The following is a 16,850-nucleotide window of genomic DNA, read 5'->3' as shown; positions in this document are numbered from 1 at the left end:
AGGTGCATCTCCTGGGTATGGAACCTGCATTTCCACAGAGCTCACTCTCGGGGTCTAAGGTGCCCACGAGTCCTCTTGAAATTCTTCACTCCGTCTTTGAGTTTCTGGGTGATAAGCCAAGTCTGAGGGGGCAGTGAAGCACGCACCAGGTGTGTGGAGTCCCAGTTCACCTGGAACCCTGCCTCTGTCCCCTCCCTAGTTCCCAGCAGGGAGTATAGGGGACTTGTTCCCAGCTCTCTGTACCAAGGGCCCCACCCAGGCTCACCACATCACCATAGTCGTGACCAGGTGGCAAGAGGGACAGAGGGACAGACACATTCCTCTGCCACCCTCCCCACCCATAGATCTGGCAGGTGGTTGGTGCATGACTTGGTCCTCTGTGAATCTCTCTTCCAGGGCTGCAATCTCTTGGGGGGTCACCATCACTGTGAGGTGGCACAGCAGACCCAGAAGAGGGGAGATGGTCTTTCCCACCAGTAACAGGAGCATGGCTGTCAGTCCAGCAGCTAAGGGGCCACAATGCCCAGGAAAGGTGAAGACGACTAAATAACAAAAGCCACCGAGACAGCACGAGAGAGAGATTGCAGAAGAAATGGAACAGTTTTATGTTTTGGTTTTCTTGACAGCACTTTTCTTTAGTTTATTCTTAAAGTGCCTTTTCTTGTCTTTGGTGAATAATAAAGCCAGTCTTTTCTGGGGCAGTACTGAATAGCAGTTAAGGGACTAGGTCTTAGAGTCGGAATGCCTGGGTTCCAATAATATCTCCAGGATCTGTGTGACCTTGGGCAAGTTACTTGACCTCTCTGAACTTCAGTTCTTTTCCCTGAAATATAGAGAAAGAAATAGCCCCTACCTCATGCTATAAAAATAACATTCAATGAGATCATGTCTGTAGAGCTGACATCACTGAGAGACATTCCCACACTCTAACCCGGCTCCACAGCTACTCAGACCTTCTGCTGGATCTTAAAGAAGGCAGCTTTTCCTTACAACTTCTGTGTAGCCCCCACACTTCTCCAAGCACTGAGAACCCCATAGGTTTCCATGTGATGTCTCATTCTACCCAGCCAGATTCTCGAAGGATTTGTTGAATGTGTGATCAAACCAATGTGTCAATCAGCTGAGAGGTCAGAGAAAAATGGGTACAAAGCAATGTATCCTCATGTAGGAAAAGTCCCAGCTAAAATATTGGCAAAATATTTGGGAGGAATCTGGGTTAGGAAGACATGCCCAGCAAAAGCTCAAATCAGCATTTCCTAAATTCTGTTCCAACATGTTAATATATGTCCTAAAAAGTAAGAGTCCACAGTGATAAGCTTGGAAAACAGTACACACGTTTCCCATTTAAACTAACATGATATATTTTAGCATTTTATAGACTCTAAAATTCCTACAGTAAAGAAATCAGATAAGATGAAACAACCCCAAGTTTTCCAAGCACATTGATCATGAAACCCCCTTTAATCATAAGACCTCTACTACCAGTATTTTCAAGAACATCAACTGTTTTCAAGAACAGAATTTGGATTTAAGCTGTTTGAGGAAGGGATGGTGTCTTACTGTTATCTTCTGCCTAAACATAGAAGATAATCAAAATTAATTTAGAGAATAAAAGGACAAATGGTTCTTCATTTCATTTTTGGCTCGTCTTTAGTTACAATCCTATATAACATTTATATAACATGCATCTAGGCATTTTACAAAACACATGATTTTATCACAGAATCCCATTTGAAGACAACAAGTCACATACTGTCTGCACCATACTATGAATATTTAAACTAAAAAGCTCAGAGAGATTGTGTGACTTTAACAGAGTTGCACAGCTGGTTAATCTAAGGGCCTGATCTAAAAATCGAGCCTTCAATTCTATATCCTATTTTTTTTACTGCATATAATTATAAAATTCCTCAAAACTTTGCTATGCCATTATTCAAGACAAAAATGAAGAGAGCACTTACCTCAAATAAGCGCAAGACTTTGGCCAGTGCACCAACTTCTTCTTTGAGCGAGAAAATCAGTGATATGGCACCATTTTGAATGGAGTTGTCTTCAATGTAGCTCGTTTCCTACAGAATCAGATGCACTTGGTTAAAGTGTTTTTCATCACTTAGCAATTCATTCCCATGAAGCCAAGTAGGAATACAATGTTCTTGTATTTTTGTTAAGCCTTGGAATACAATGAGCTTCATGTATTCTAAACAGAAATACGTGGTGGTGTAGAAAATAAATAAATAAAGGGCAATGGAATGGTCAATGATACTCCCAGGTCAGCTTTCAATTTTAAGAAGTTTCCATTATTCATGACGTCACCAAGAATCGAGGTCTTTTAATGAGCACTACTAAAGGTCAGGCAGGATTTACTTTGTATCTTTTGGAGAGATGCAAAGATGAATAAAGTGTTTGCACCTTTTAGGAGCTACAATCTGACTCTACGCCATTCGTACAGTAAATCAAAAGATCCACAGAAGTGATCAAATATGGTTCAAAAAGTATCCCAGGAAAGCATTGAGAAATAGATTGGAAAGTGCTAAAAATAGAACACTGGCAGGCTTTTGAGTCCATGACCTGGTTTGGAACTCTCTCTTTTTTATTTATCAGCTGTAGCCTTCTTAGTTTCCTTGCCTATAAATGCACTTTCTTGATAAGCCTAACCAATCACTATTCAGATGATATAAAAAGAAGAAGTTTCAATAGAATATTAAAAGGAGTCTATAAAAATGATGGAAATATCATAAAGAACACATAAATGACCTCTCAACCTTTGGCAGGGAAAAAAAAACTCAGCATGAATTTGTTGCCACGTCCTGGGATCTGAGATGGCCGATTGCTGAAAGAGAATTGCAAACCACACAAATAACCTATCAGAAGATGGATGCCTTTCACTACCTGGTGAAGAATGTCGGGGATCTAGCACAGACTCTATGCGTGTGACATGCACACCGAGATGGGATTAGAGTTGACAGTCTGTGAGTTTGCCAACAGAGTTCCTGGAGTTTTTAAAAAATCATATGTAAAATTCTGAGTGTGCCCATAAATAGGCAGCATGTTCCCCCAAAAACAGGAAGGAGAAAAATGTGCAGAACAATGACTCTCTTGTAAGCGAGTTAATGAGGTTAACGGGGCGGGTGTTACATCATCTCAGTGACAGAAAGCTACACTGGGCAGATTCTTATCAGTGTCTCAGGATAATGGCCCTACATGAACACTGATGACCCTTAGGACAAAATTCTTTGGATTCAGAGAATTCAGAGTTTCCCAGAAGTTCACATGAAATAGGAGTATGGGGAATTTATCAGCAAGTAGGACTATGGGGTGGTTCAAATAAAAGACTGAACTGTTACATATCCCTGTTTGGACCAGATGTTATCTTTCTTTAAAAAATTTTAATCTGCCATTACTAATTTTTTAAAAAATTATAAGCATATAGCAGAACCATCAGTAGAGTGGAGGGAAGGGTACAGGGGAGGGAGGAGGGGAGGAAGCGGAGAATGTACTGAGGAATGAATTAGAACAAATTATATTCCATGCTTTTGTAAATGAAATCTATTGTCATGTATAACTAAAAAAAAAAAAGTAAAAAGAATCTGTAGTGTCCTGGGTATTATAAGCACTTGATTTGGAAAACCATCTTATGACTAGGTTTGATTATGTACCAAGTTCCCTCTTCAACTGTAGAGGGTAAGGAACTGGCCCATGGTGTGGCAGTTAGTGGGGGAGCTAGGATCTGAACCTAGGAGACTTGATCCCTGTGTCCTGTGCAAGGTCACAACCTGCTGCGGACTCTTACCTTCCACTTCGAAATCCTGCCAGGGGCCAGGCAAAATGGCACATGCCTGTAATCCCAGCAGCTTGGAGGCTGAGGCAGGAGGATCGTGAGTTCAAAGCCAGCCTCAGCAATTTAGCGAGGCCCTATACCACTTAGCAAAACCCAGTCTCAAAATAAAAATGGCTGGGGATATAGCTCAGTGGTTGAGCGCCACTGGCTTCAGTCCCTGAAACCAAAACAATAAAAATCAATAAACTCTCCCAGGGATGTGCCCATGAGTCTGATTTCAGTCTCCTTCCTACAGAGAACATTGAGCCCTTAATCCTTTCCAGTTTCCTTCAAATAACAAAGGGTTTCCCTGTTTCTAATTCACTTGGCAACTTTCTTTCTCCTGTTGACCTCCAAGAAAAGTAGGATATTCCTGATATCTGCTCTACAGATGCTCCCTGCCACAAAGGCAGTGAAGTCTTAGATGTCCTTGTGGATGAAGTTCAGCTACCCATCTCCCACCCAACTCTCAACGTGTGTCCAGCCCATGAAGTTCACTGCAGTCGTCTCCAGCAACCACCTTAGAAGTTAATCTCTTTTTCTGTTCCCACAGCCATCATGTGAATCCTGCTCTCCGTGGTCTATCTGCATTGATTCCACTCCAACAGAATTTTGCCCATAAACTTCTGTATTTTCAAAACCATTCCCAGTGATTTTTAATAATGGAAAACCTCAAAACCATGGATAAATATCTGGTCCGTTTTTAAATTATGACTTTTCTCAAATGTGTCTGCAAATGTGCATTTACCATATGATAGGGTGCTACTCTGTCGTTATTAGTATCAATGCTCAGTACCTGTCCCTGACTGGGTACCCCCTTTTTGCCAGGAACCCTACTGAGTACTTTTTTCACATATAATTTGCATCATCGTTGGTAGCAGGTAGCACTGTTCAAAGGGTCTGAATGTCACGGCTCAGTGAGTCCTGAAGTAGGAACAATATTTTGCAAATGAAGGAAGAGGCTCAGCAAGAACATCCAGCTAAAGAGCAGCAGGGCTAGCCTTGAACCCAAGTCCAACAACCCTTATTATTCAGTGCCCTTATTCTGCCTCCCAGTGGCAGACTCTGAAGTGGTACAATAGCTTCCTCTCTGTGAAGTGTGAGGGGTGTGTGTGTGTGTGTGTGTGTGTGTGAGAGAGAGAGAGAGAGAGAGAGAGAGAGAGAGAGAGAGAGAGAGACTACCTCTGAGCTACATCCCTAGCCCTTTAATAATTTTATTTTGAGACAAATTCTCACTAAATTGTGGAGACTGGCCTTGAACTTGTGATCCTTCTGGCTCAACCTCCTGAGTCACTGGGATTATAGGCAAATGTCACCACATCTGGCACAGGAGGGACTTTAAGTGAAAGGAAGCTCCTAGTAGTTTGTGAAATGGTGTGGCCTTCAATAGATTTGGAGTCTGGATTCTGATACTGCTGTTCTGATCCAGACAATCAGGGACCCTTGATCAAAACTTTTTTGTCGTAGACTTTTATTGGCTTATAAACTATACCTTATTTGTTTCCAACAAACATGTGGGTGGACTTACCCACAGGTGTGCTCAGGATAAAGAAAAGATTGAGTAAATCAGTTCCAAAGTTACATAGGAAGAAACAGAGCCAGGGGAGAGAATTTTACCAGGAACCAGGGTGCAAAGAATTTTGATCATTGAGAAATACAATAGACACAGTAAGTTCAACAATAGACACAGTATGTTCTTTTTGGTTGTGTGTATCAAAGGCATTCTATTACCTTTGGAAAAGAGCTGATTTTGAATTTATAAGCAATCCACTTTGGCAAGGATATTCTGGGAATCCTAACTTTTTAATAGTAGTGCTTTGGGGGGTTGTGGAGGAGGTTTGTATTTGCAGGTGTGATCAAAGAGAGAGAAAGAGATCTATACTGTACTACTACTGAAAACAAGATACCGATCTTCTGTCTCAGTGTTATCTCCGTAGGATGGTATGAATACATCATATTTCTATATTCTAGCATTTACCTATGGGAGGAAGCATTATAGTAAAGAAATGTGCAGTTTGGGGAGTCGGAGCTAGGTGTTTTGTTTGTTTGTTTTTGCCATTCATTGATGTGATTTCTGTGTTGTTCACCTTCTATCCTATTGATCTGATCCATTTTTCTTCACGGCATTCATCTCTATATGACATCACGTGTTCATTTTGTTAATTTGTTATTGTTTATTTCTTACACTAAGATAAAAGTTTTGCCAGAAATAAAAACCACGGTGCCTGGGAAAAGCAGGTGCTCAATGAGTCTTGGTCGTGTGGATGATTGTTGTGCTGATTGCATGAATAAGGCCCTGATTTACTATATGCCCCAGGAAAATGGCTCCTTCCCCAGTCGGCCTTATGTATCATAGGGATGTCTAGCTGCTTATCTGAGTTGGGAATTTTAAGAAGGCATAAACTCTCTTTTGAAGACTGTCAGAGACAGAGGGAGTCCTAAAGAATAATCTAGTCCAACACTTCCCACCTTGATCTTACACATACCCAACTGAGTCTCCTCATCCCAGCCAAGTGACTTCCCAAGGCAGCTTAAGTAGGTCAAGGATGAGAACCCAGGGCTGCCCACTGCATGTCCAGCATGCCCCTCCTGGGCTTCACTAGGCCTGGTGCCTGGCCTGCTATCCCTCCTTCCTGCCAATATCGGAGCTGCATTTTATTGAAAAAGCAAATTGGGTCTGGTGCACACATTCTCACTTTTCGAGTGCTCCAGAAACTATACTAAGAGATTTATAAGCATTATTTTATTTAATTCTCATATAATACTAGGATGTATTTTTATTCCTAGCTTACAAATGAATCAACCTGAGACTCTGCAAAGTAAAATATCCTGCTTTTGATGCAGAGGTTGCATCAGAGCACACTTGGAACCCTCCTCTTTACTAGTGCCCCTGTTAATAGTGGTGATAACTGGTGTGTCCTCACCTCAGTGCTCAGATGGCTGCCCTGACCCGCTCCTAGGGCTGTGGGGTCCCCACCTCCAGCCACACAGAAACAAAACGGAGGACAGTTTAAGTTCTAGGACCTGCCTGCACCACGCACCACCCCTCTTCAACACTAAGTTCTTCTGACTCTGGTAGACTGCACACCATTTTCAGAGGTGATCTTTCTCCTGGGATCCAAAAGGAGCCAGCCCAAATTTCAGGAGTCTCTCCAGTTATATTAACTTAAACATCAATCCTCCTCTCCTCTCCTACCTCTTTGGTCTCTGTGATAATCCTCCCTGTCACAATCTCAGATCCCCTCTGGGATCTGCTCTCGAGTCCTGGAGTAAGATTTCCTGCCTGTCAAATTATAGAACGCATTCTGCACCTGTTCACCTCGAGGGAATGACAGCCTCCTGAAGAATGCCACCCTCCCTGGCAGCATCCCTAGTCACATCTAGGATTCTGTCACTGTCTGTGCTGACTCTTGTTCCAACTCCTCTCTGCTTCATTTGTCTCTCCCCAGATCTGAGCAAGTCTCCAGATCCTCTTTGTTAGGTGCAGGACAGGCTGAGTAAGCTGTCTGCAGGGCATGCCAAACAAAGTTAGCTGCAGGATGACCTGGCTTCTCTAACCCTCCGTCTGGTTCTTTATCACCTGTTTGCTTCAAGCTCAAACGCCCAATCCCCAGCTCAAGGCTGAACACATAGCCCGCTGCTCAAGGCCAAGCACTTAACCCCCTTGTGTGCCAACAAGGCAGCTTGCAGACCCAGACCCTGTTAGATTTAGGCAGCACAGCAGAAGGGCTATAAAAGCCTTCCCCAACTGCCCCCCCCCACACTTCTTTCCTTCTTTCTTTTCTCCTCTGTTGCACTGCTGCAATAAAGATCTCTTGGTTGCTCCGAGTATTGTGGTCACTTTCCTTTCACTCTTCATGCCCCATCTGCTCCCCAAAGTGAAAGGAATTCTTACAATTTGTCCATTTTCATAAGTGACAGGGAGTCCATTATAAACATCATAGAAGAGATCTAGAAGGACCCCCTACCCCACCCAGGTCATTAAGGACCAGCCCTTTCAGTATACAGAAGAGAAAGCAAGGAACAGAAAGGATCCAAGGACACACAGTGGGTTGGTGGCAGTGCTGAAAGCCAAATCCCCAATCCTTGAAGCCAAGTTTTCTTTCCCTGAAGACCACCCAGGACAGATATGCTTCCATTTGGAAATAATTATTGAGGACAATCTTTATATATTGACTTCCTAAACATTCCCATCATCTTCAAATGAATTCAGAGATCTTGGTGAGCTTCTGAAACTGGGGAAAAACAGAAATTTTTCAGATCTGTTTAGGATCCAAACTTCCCTACCAGAGTAGCTGCGGCCCATTCTGGCTCACCTGTCCAAAGTCGGAGAATTTTCTGCCCATGCCTGGCGTCTCCAGGACCACAGCCGACATGCTGGCTCCCTAGGAAGTAAAGTCTGTAAGTCTGGGCTGCAGTGGCAGGTAGGTTTGCAACCTGAACAAACGTGGAGGGAAGGGTTTTAACCTGCATTAGGGAGGAGACCAGGTTCCAAAGGGTGCCTCCTGCTGCGTAACAAGCAGGGTGACACCCCTCTGGTGGGCGTTGTCCTGACGCAGAGAGTGAGGGCAGCCCACCTCCGGCTCCAGGTCACCTGCTCTGGGCGTCCAGGAGGGGAGGACTCTAGGAGGGTGTGGCAGACACTTGGCACTGGGCAACCTGCCCTGAAGGGAGGAAAGAAGTCAGAAAGTGCAGGGTCATCTGTGTCCTGGTGATTAGACAGGTTTGACACCTCTGGGACTCTCAGAATCCTGGAGGGCAGGCTCTGGACAATTAGAATTAAACCTGAGACAGCTTGCTGATAACAAGCATGTGCACAATTCCCCCTCCCCCAATCAAACAGAACCAGGACTCTAATTTAGATTTTCTTTTTGGTCCCTTTTATTAACCACTGAGTGAACGGCTTTGCTGTGATTTGTCTTTAAAGAAGCACACGTGCATGACGTTACTAACACTGAGCACAACAGCCACAGACCAAAGGTAAGAGCCACCTGGACTAAAATTCACGCATGTGTTCTTAAGCTACCTGTGTAACTGCTGAGGGCTCTGAAGGGAGAATTGTAGAAGCATCTTGCTGGAATATTCATGAATAACAGTGAGAAGAGATGTATTCAACATTTAGTAGCCACTTGCCACCTAATTCAGCATTCAGTAAGTGCAATATTGTATTTAAAAGTATGTCCACTGTGTGTGTATATATACCACATTTTTTTATACATTCATCTACTGACAGGCACCTGGTTCCATAATATGACTTTTGTGAAATATAACCATTGATAGGGCCCTATCACAGTAGTATGCTGATTTCAGTTCTTTTGGATAATTACCAAGGAGTGGGATGACTGGGTCATGTGGTGGTTCTATTCCTAGTTTTTCTTGAGATCTCCATATGGCTTCCAAGAGTGGTTGTACTAATTTGCAGTCCCGCCCACAATGTATGAGTGTGCCTTTTCCCGCACATCCTGGCCAGCATTTATTATTATTTGTATCCTTCCTAATTACCATGTCATAGAGAATGAAATTATGGCATTTGCCAGTAAATGGATGGAAATGGAGAATATCCTGCTAAGTGAAATAAGCCAGACTCAGAATGTTTTCTTTCATATGCAGAAGCAAAAACAAAGTAAGGGGGGAAAGGGGGAGAGGAATGCATATCATAAAGACAGAGAGAAGATCAGTGGAGGAGAGGAAGGAGATTGACTGGGAGGGAGGAGGGACAGGAAAGGGAGGAAATGCTAAATGAATTTGACCAAACTCTACTATGTGCATGTATAAATGTACCACCGTGAATTCCACCTTTGTGTACCTCTATAAAGCACCGGTTAAAAATAAGTAGATAAATAAACAGAAGGAAGACCAGTAAAGTAGAGGAAGGAGAGTGAGGGAAGGGAGGAAGAGAGGGAAAGAAGAGGCACCAGGAACTGAAATGGAGCAAATGAAATTCCATATCTGGACGGTTATGTCAAAATAAACCCAATCCCTTGTCCATAACTAGAAGGCACTAATAAAAGCAGTTAAATTAAGGAAAAATAGATGGGGAAAATCATGAATGAGAGCCCTTTTTTAGGGGGTGCTGGGGTTGTGGCTAGAGGCACTGGATTCGATTCTCAGCACCACATAAAAATATAAATAAACTAAATAAAGATATTTTTAACAAGAGATCCCTTTAAAAAATGCCCACTTAATTTGACAATGAATAGCCACTGAGGACATGTGCTGTGTACCAGGTGCTGTTCTAGGCACTGGGAGCAGAACAGAGGACCTGCCATCGTGCCATTCTGGTGGGCAGACAGGAAATGAGCAGGTTCAGGCAAGGCTGTCTTCTGAAGGAAGTAAATGAGGGGGTGGGTGAGCAGTGTGAGCAGTTGGGTGTTGGGGAATGGTCTTCAAACAGGCAGGAAGATGTCACTAATCCCATTCCTTCAGATGAGGAAACTGAGGGGAGTCATTGGTGGCCAACAGAAATTTTTAAAAAAAAATATGAAATAAAATGCTGAAAAGGCAGAGTTTCAGGAAAGATATGAAAGATCGGATCATCAAGCCCCTGGGTACCTGCTTAATATTTACCCCGTTGAGGTTAATGAGTTATGAGAAAACAGGCCAATAATCGAGGTTGCTAGAAGTCCACCCTCTCCCCTCCCACAATTCAAGCATCTGCCAAAAAATGAAACAAAACATTTCCCAAGGTTGGGATTCAAAACAAGTAGGTGAGTTCCTGGCCCTACCACTGAATAGCTGTATGTCTTCGATCAAATCCATGCTTTACTTTCTTTGTCTTAAAAAACGGCAATTTTAAGGGCTGTCGGTTAGGATTCCTTGAGCCTCCACCACGTGCCAGGCTTTCTACGGGCTGCTAAGAATAACACGTAAGAAGTATCCTGTCTGTTCCAATGGAGACTTTGCATGTCCCATTAATATTCCCTGGGGTAGGTTGGAAGCTCAATGTTGAACATGGAAGAAAGGCCAAGACCTTGACTTCTACAATCAGGACAACCTGTATCCTTTTTCTGACTCCAGTATTCATTCTAGTTTAGTACAAAATACAGTGTTTGCCTGAGCTCCTCCAGGACTGCCTTTACAAGCCCCATGTCATAACTTAGTGTGGCTGATGTACAAGGGAAGCAAAGACTGACAGCATCTGCACTCTAGCTACATACAGTAAATAAAAGCAAACAGTGATGGCCACTTATGAGTCTGCACAGTGCACATTAGAGCTTGTGCCAAGCTCTCTACATGCATGATTTCTTTCCCTCAGCAATCCTATGAACTATGCATTCTCTTGGATCAGGGAAGACAGGCCCAGGAAATTTAAATCAATAGTCCAAATGCAAACAATGTTGGACCCAACTCCAAGTCCCTGGTTTGTAAATGCTCTTTCTCTTTTGAAATGGGAACCATGTGGCTTTAGGAGAACAAAATGATAGCCATTCTCTTTCCCCTGTGCACACCTGCTAAAAATGGAGTTCTTACTCACATAAAGACACCCAAGATTGAGAGAACACACTTAATTGCTATCTCAAAGAAAAAAAAAACAGAAGTAGTTTTCTCAATCTCATCTGCATAAATAAAAATTATTCTGATGAAAAGAGATAATATATTTATGGACCACAGCAAAAACTCAATATGAGATTGCTCACGACATAAACTTTGAAGAGGACTGAATGGGACACAGTGTGTTACTGTAGCTAACAAGGGGGGTGGGTGCTGGATACTGAGGGAACCGAGGTGGAAGCACCAATCCAGAAGGAATATTCAAGCTGACATTCCTAGATTTTCAGTCTCTCCACCACTGAGATCCTGTTCATGGCTGGGCAGATGTGGGCACAATGTCACCAGATGAGCAGTTGTGTACCTGGAAATCTTGATGATGACCTTCACTGATTCGAAAGCTGAAAATTTCCCAATCATTGCTGGGTTACCATCTCCTTTTTATGTAACCTCACATGCAGGGCAACGAGTTAACCATGATCCATGAGGTCATGGCAAACAATCAAAACATAGAAGACTCTTCAATTGTTTTACTTATTCATTCTCTTTGATCTTGACTCCCCATTCCCATTTCGTTTCCCCCCTATGAATATGTTTAATAGTGTATGTTTATAATAAAATGTTGACACACCTGTGTATTTTTTATTGCTGTGTAATGTTACACTGGATTTATTAGAGTGAGGGTACAGATATACTATAGATTTCATAGCTTCTAACATTCTTCTTTCTGCTGTATTCTTAGGATCTAGTCTTGCTGAGATCCAATTCTTGCTTGGTTATTTGTTTATTGGGGGGGCAGATTGTTCCTCCATGTGAATCCACCCTATTGACTTCTCTATTCTCCATGATGGACACCTAGATTGTCTACCCCAGAAAACACTGAGATAAACATTCTCATCCTTGCCCTCTTCTAGATCTGGGAGAGAATCACACTCCCCTCATTTCACTAAGTCCTGCCAGTTTGTCTTAGATCATACCAGTCCACACTCCCACCAGCAGATCCAAGGGCTCCTGTTATTGAGTGCCCCTACTCCTTAGCTTTCTCCAAAACTGAGACTTTTTTCTCAATCTCATCTGCATAAAGGCGTGTCTCTTTGCAATTTTTAATTTGCACTTCTCACATAATTAATGAATTTAAGCATCTCTTTTGATATTTAGGCCTCCTGTATTTCTCATGCTGTGAATCACTGATCATCATATCTTTGCTTATTTTCTACAGGGATTTCTGTCTTTTATTATTGGTTTGCAGAAGTCATTTGTACAGTGTGGATATGAACCTGTGCCTTCGGCAGTAACTGAAGATGTTACCTTCCTATAAATCACAGTTAGTTAACTATCAATTGGGTGTCCCTTGGGGGAAAGAGTAGCAAAAGTAGGAGATTGCATTGCAAATTATTTAGCTATTATTGGCCTATTCATGTTTTCTATTTCTTCTCATTTTATATTTTTACAGAAATTAATTCAGTCTGTCAAAGTCTCAACAAAATGAACATATTACTATTCTTAGCATTATTTTCTTAATTTTAAAGCTGTATTGTGCACATTTATCTTTCTTTTTTATTCTGTATTTCGTTTATTTGAACCTTCTCTCTTCTTGCCAGATGTCAATCTGGCAATCTCCATTAAAAATCTACATTTCATGAAACTTCCCTGATGCTTGTGCTATGTTCTCTTTTCTCAATTTCTCTACACTTGTTCTTATTAGTTCCCTGCTTGAGTTTGCCTTGTTGGTCTCTTCCCAGTTTCTTGGGTTGAACACTTTTAACTCACTTGTCTTCAACATCTGTTTCCTGATAAATGCATTTAAAATGCAATATTTCTAAGCACTATTGTATCTATGTCTCTGGTATTTGATAATTGATCATTCTAATTAATGTTCAGTTTTAAGTTTTGAATACACTTTTCTCAATAACCCAAGGGTCTTAAGGAGCATCTTATTTAATTCAAAGCACTTGGGATACTTTTAGTTTTCCTTTCTGATCTCTAACTGGGTTCTACCAATTTATTGTCTACCAGCAACCTGCAGGTCCTCTCCCCTCCGCCCACCTCAATGCAATTCCAGGTGAGGTTGTATACATCACTGCTGACCAGTGTCAATAAGTTCAGATTCACGAAGACCAGACACCACCTGAGTAAATCAAAGAAGGTTGCTGAGTCAGTATTCACAGCAAAAAGGTCATCAGCATTATCTAGCACAAGCAGAGGGTTAAGTTTCTGCCTGCGATCTTCACTAGGGAGTTTCTACCTGAGCACCATGTGAGTAAATGAGAAAATAAGTAGACCAGAGGGAAGCTTTGCACCTGCTGCCTAGCCAGCCTGATGAACACGAGGTCAAAGTTGTTCTGAACAGTCCTGCCTAGACCCAGCCAACTGCACAGGTACAGCACATTAATATTGGTCACTCATCACAAATTCTTTTTTTTTTAAGAGAGAGAGAGAGAGAGAGAGAGAGAGAGAGAGAGAGAGAGAATTTTAATATTTATTTTTTAGTTTTCGGCAGACACAACATCTTTGTTTGTATGTGGTGCTGAAGATCGAACCCGGGCCACACGCATGCCAGGCGAGCGCGCTACCGCTTGAGCCACATCCCCAGCCCTCATCACAAGTTCTTAAGGATGGAATATATCTGTGTATCCTCAGACCCCTCATCATATTCAGTCTCCCCAGGCTGAGTGTTGTTAACCACTTATGCCAAGAATATTTGTGAATTTACTCCTCTAGACCCACAAGAAACAAACATTAGCTGTTCACACGTGTGGTCTTTAAGCCGTACATGAGATTTTACTGAATTTTTAAACTAGACAGGAAAAAAAAAAACTCAATATAGTTGAACTCATAATATCTCTTATTTTTGAGCAATATTTTCACACAGTTAACAAGTAATTTTTTTTTCAAGAGGCTGAGGCAGGAAGATCACAATTTCAAAGCCAGCCTTAGCAAGGCCCTAACAACTTAGTGAGACCTGCCTCCAAATAGAAAATAAAAAAGGGCTGAGGACGTGGTTCAGTGGTAAAACACCCCTGGGTTCAATCCCTGGCATCAACAAAAAAGTGATTTCTATTTACTTTCCTGTGAACTGTCTGCACCTTGGGTTATGTCCTTGCCCTTTGCTTTTGCAGTCTCCAGGCAGAACGGAGGCCAGGGCATCATCCCTAACCACCACCCACCCCCACCACCAGACGTGCTGAGCTGTGCAACATACAGATTTTTCATGGTGACATTGATAGCTGTAACCTGGTATTGGCATCTTCTGTTACCAAAAAGAAAAAAAAATACAAATTCTGATTATTTCTCTAATGGAACATTTTATGTGTGCCTCTGGAGGCTTTAAAACATGCTTCCAGGGCCCAGGTGATGTTCCCTGAACGAGAGAGATACTCTACCTTTTCAAGGACACAGACACAGGCAGTAGACTTGAAATCCAAGCCGGAGACAAGTTTCTCCTGCTGTGAGTTTCCTGATAGTATAATAAAGATAGAAAACATCTCCATCCTTGAAGATGTTCCATGATGAGAAATCCATCCAACTGTGCTTTCAATCCAGAGTAAAAATGATGCCTGTCTTTGGAAAGGGTGGTGGAGAAGTTGCTATCAGCCCTTATTTAAGATCTGGGTGTCCTGCCAGATCAGAGTTCCTCTGCTGCAAAACATACCCACTGTGTGCTCAGCATCCACCTGGGTCCCTTCTGCATTGATGTCCGTGGAACTGGGGGGACAAGTTCCATGAAATCACCAAGGCCATGTTCCCTGTTGTACCCTGAGCAATAAATTATCTCCATCTGTTTGGGCTCATTTGTTTCTTTACTGCACAATTTCATGGAAGCGTGCCAAGTCTGCCTAGCATTACATTGATCTTTAGAAACTGCTTGACCAGTTGACAGAGAAGAAAGGAAGCCGAGGCCTCCACAGCTAGTTGCTCCATTTTCTTTCCTTCTTTCTCATTGAATGACACAACCCTGTCTTCAAGTTTTCTTAAGTACATTTCTCGGCCTTCTTTGCAAGTAGGTATAGCTACAGGTCTAATACTTTACCAAAGAAATGCAAAGAGAAATGCCCTTTAAGGAGGCCCACCCTCTCCATCCACTTTCTCTTTCTTAGAGATTGGAATGCAGAAATACTGGTTGGAGCAGGAACAGCCATATTGGATCATGAGGAACAGGAACCATGTTTTTCAGAGCAAAAACAAAGAGAGGCCAAGATAAAAGGAGCTTGGTTCTTGACACCATGGAGTATCACTCCAGCAGCCTGGAACTGCTGACTTGAGCTTCAATATAGAAGAGAATTTAACTTTTATATTGTGTAAGCCTATTGTTTGAAGTTCCTGTCACTCATAGCTAAAACTAATCTTAACAATGTAAGACACAAGAGAATGATGGGATGGATTCACCTGACAATTACTCTTGCTCATCAGAATTTAGAAGACAATGCAATGTCTAACTGCAAAACCAGCTAGCTTCTTCAGAACCTCATTCTTATAGCATCCCTCTTTCCAGTCTTCTTTCCCACTCTGACAACCCAGAAATCAGAAGGTCATTATCAACCAAAGCCCACACAAACTAAATGCAATAAAGATATGAAGTCATGGTTTTTATCAGAATGAGATTTAGAGCTGGCTCTTCCAGGAATTCTGAGCAGAAATTGGACATTACATGGGGTCATAATAAAATCAATTATAAATCAAGTGCATTTAATCAAAGTTATGTTCAATTAAATAATATATATGTACAATCTGAAGCCTCTGCAGCCATTACAGTGGCATGCCTTCTTGGCAGCATCAGAGTGAGATCACAGAGTGTTGTCATTCAGGATCTCCCTCCTCCAACAAATATTTGTTGAACATATATTTGCCAGGCACTGTTCTAGACACTGATGAGCAGGGTAGTCAAGGTCTCTGAGATCATTGATCTCCTGTTCTATTAGGAAACACTAACAGAAAACACATAGATCAAAAAGAAAATCAAAAAGGTAAAACAAACTCAGTGCTGATAATGACCAAGAAGAAATAAAGTTTTAAGAAGTGTTGGAAGAGACTTTGTGGTGGAAGCTGGTTTAATTTTGATGCAGGGGAAAGACCTCTTGACCGAGGTAAGTTATGAGTTGAGAAGTGAATTATGAGTAGACTCCAAATGCAAAGATCTGGGGGAAGAGGATTCTGGTAGAAGGAACACCTCTACAAGATCTCTAAAATGTAAATAAGTGGGATTCTTCTCAGGAATATACATAGGCCCATTGAGGCTGGAGGAGGAGAAAGAGAGAGAGAGTATGGGATAAGTCCAGAGAAGTGAGCAAGACCAGTTCATGTAGCTGGTTCACTTTAGCCAGAGGTAGGCTAAAGGCAGCTCATGCAAACTCTCATGAGATGATTTTTCAACTACTTTGTGAGCCTGTTGCTAAATGCAAGCCTGATAAAAAAACAAATCGTGTAAACTTGCAATTGAGTAAATTTTATTAAAAACAAACACAATAAATACTCAAAAATCCATTACATTCTCACTATTTTACTACATTTTATTACTACCTATGCTCTTTAGGTGATTTATGCCCAC

At 42.0% G+C, this 16,850-nt stretch overlaps 1 protein-coding gene across 1 annotated transcript in view; it reads right to left on the bottom strand.

Moving 5' to 3' along the window:
• Positions 1-8,387, bottom strand: part of Pah (phenylalanine hydroxylase) — a 66,458-nt gene extending 58,071 nt beyond the window's left edge. Inside the window, exons 1-2 of the mRNA XM_026397524.2 lie at positions 8,134-8,387; positions 1,962-2,069 (exon numbers count right to left, since the gene is read on the bottom strand). Of these exons, the coding sequence (XP_026253309.1) occupies positions 1,962-2,069; positions 8,134-8,193 (168 nt within the window). The 5' untranslated portion in view covers positions 8,194-8,387. The remainder of the gene's footprint in view (positions 1-1,961; positions 2,070-8,133) is intronic.
• Between the last annotated feature and the right edge of the window lie 8,463 nt (positions 8,388-16,850).

The sequence above is a fragment of the Urocitellus parryii genome, chromosome 5 (assembly GCF_045843805.1).
Source record: "Urocitellus parryii isolate mUroPar1 chromosome 5, mUroPar1.hap1, whole genome shotgun sequence".
Lineage (NCBI taxonomy): Eukaryota > Metazoa > Chordata > Mammalia > Rodentia > Sciuridae > Urocitellus > Urocitellus parryii.
Note: the sequence above shows the minus strand (reverse complement) of the source record. Positions and strands in the feature narration are given on the sequence as shown.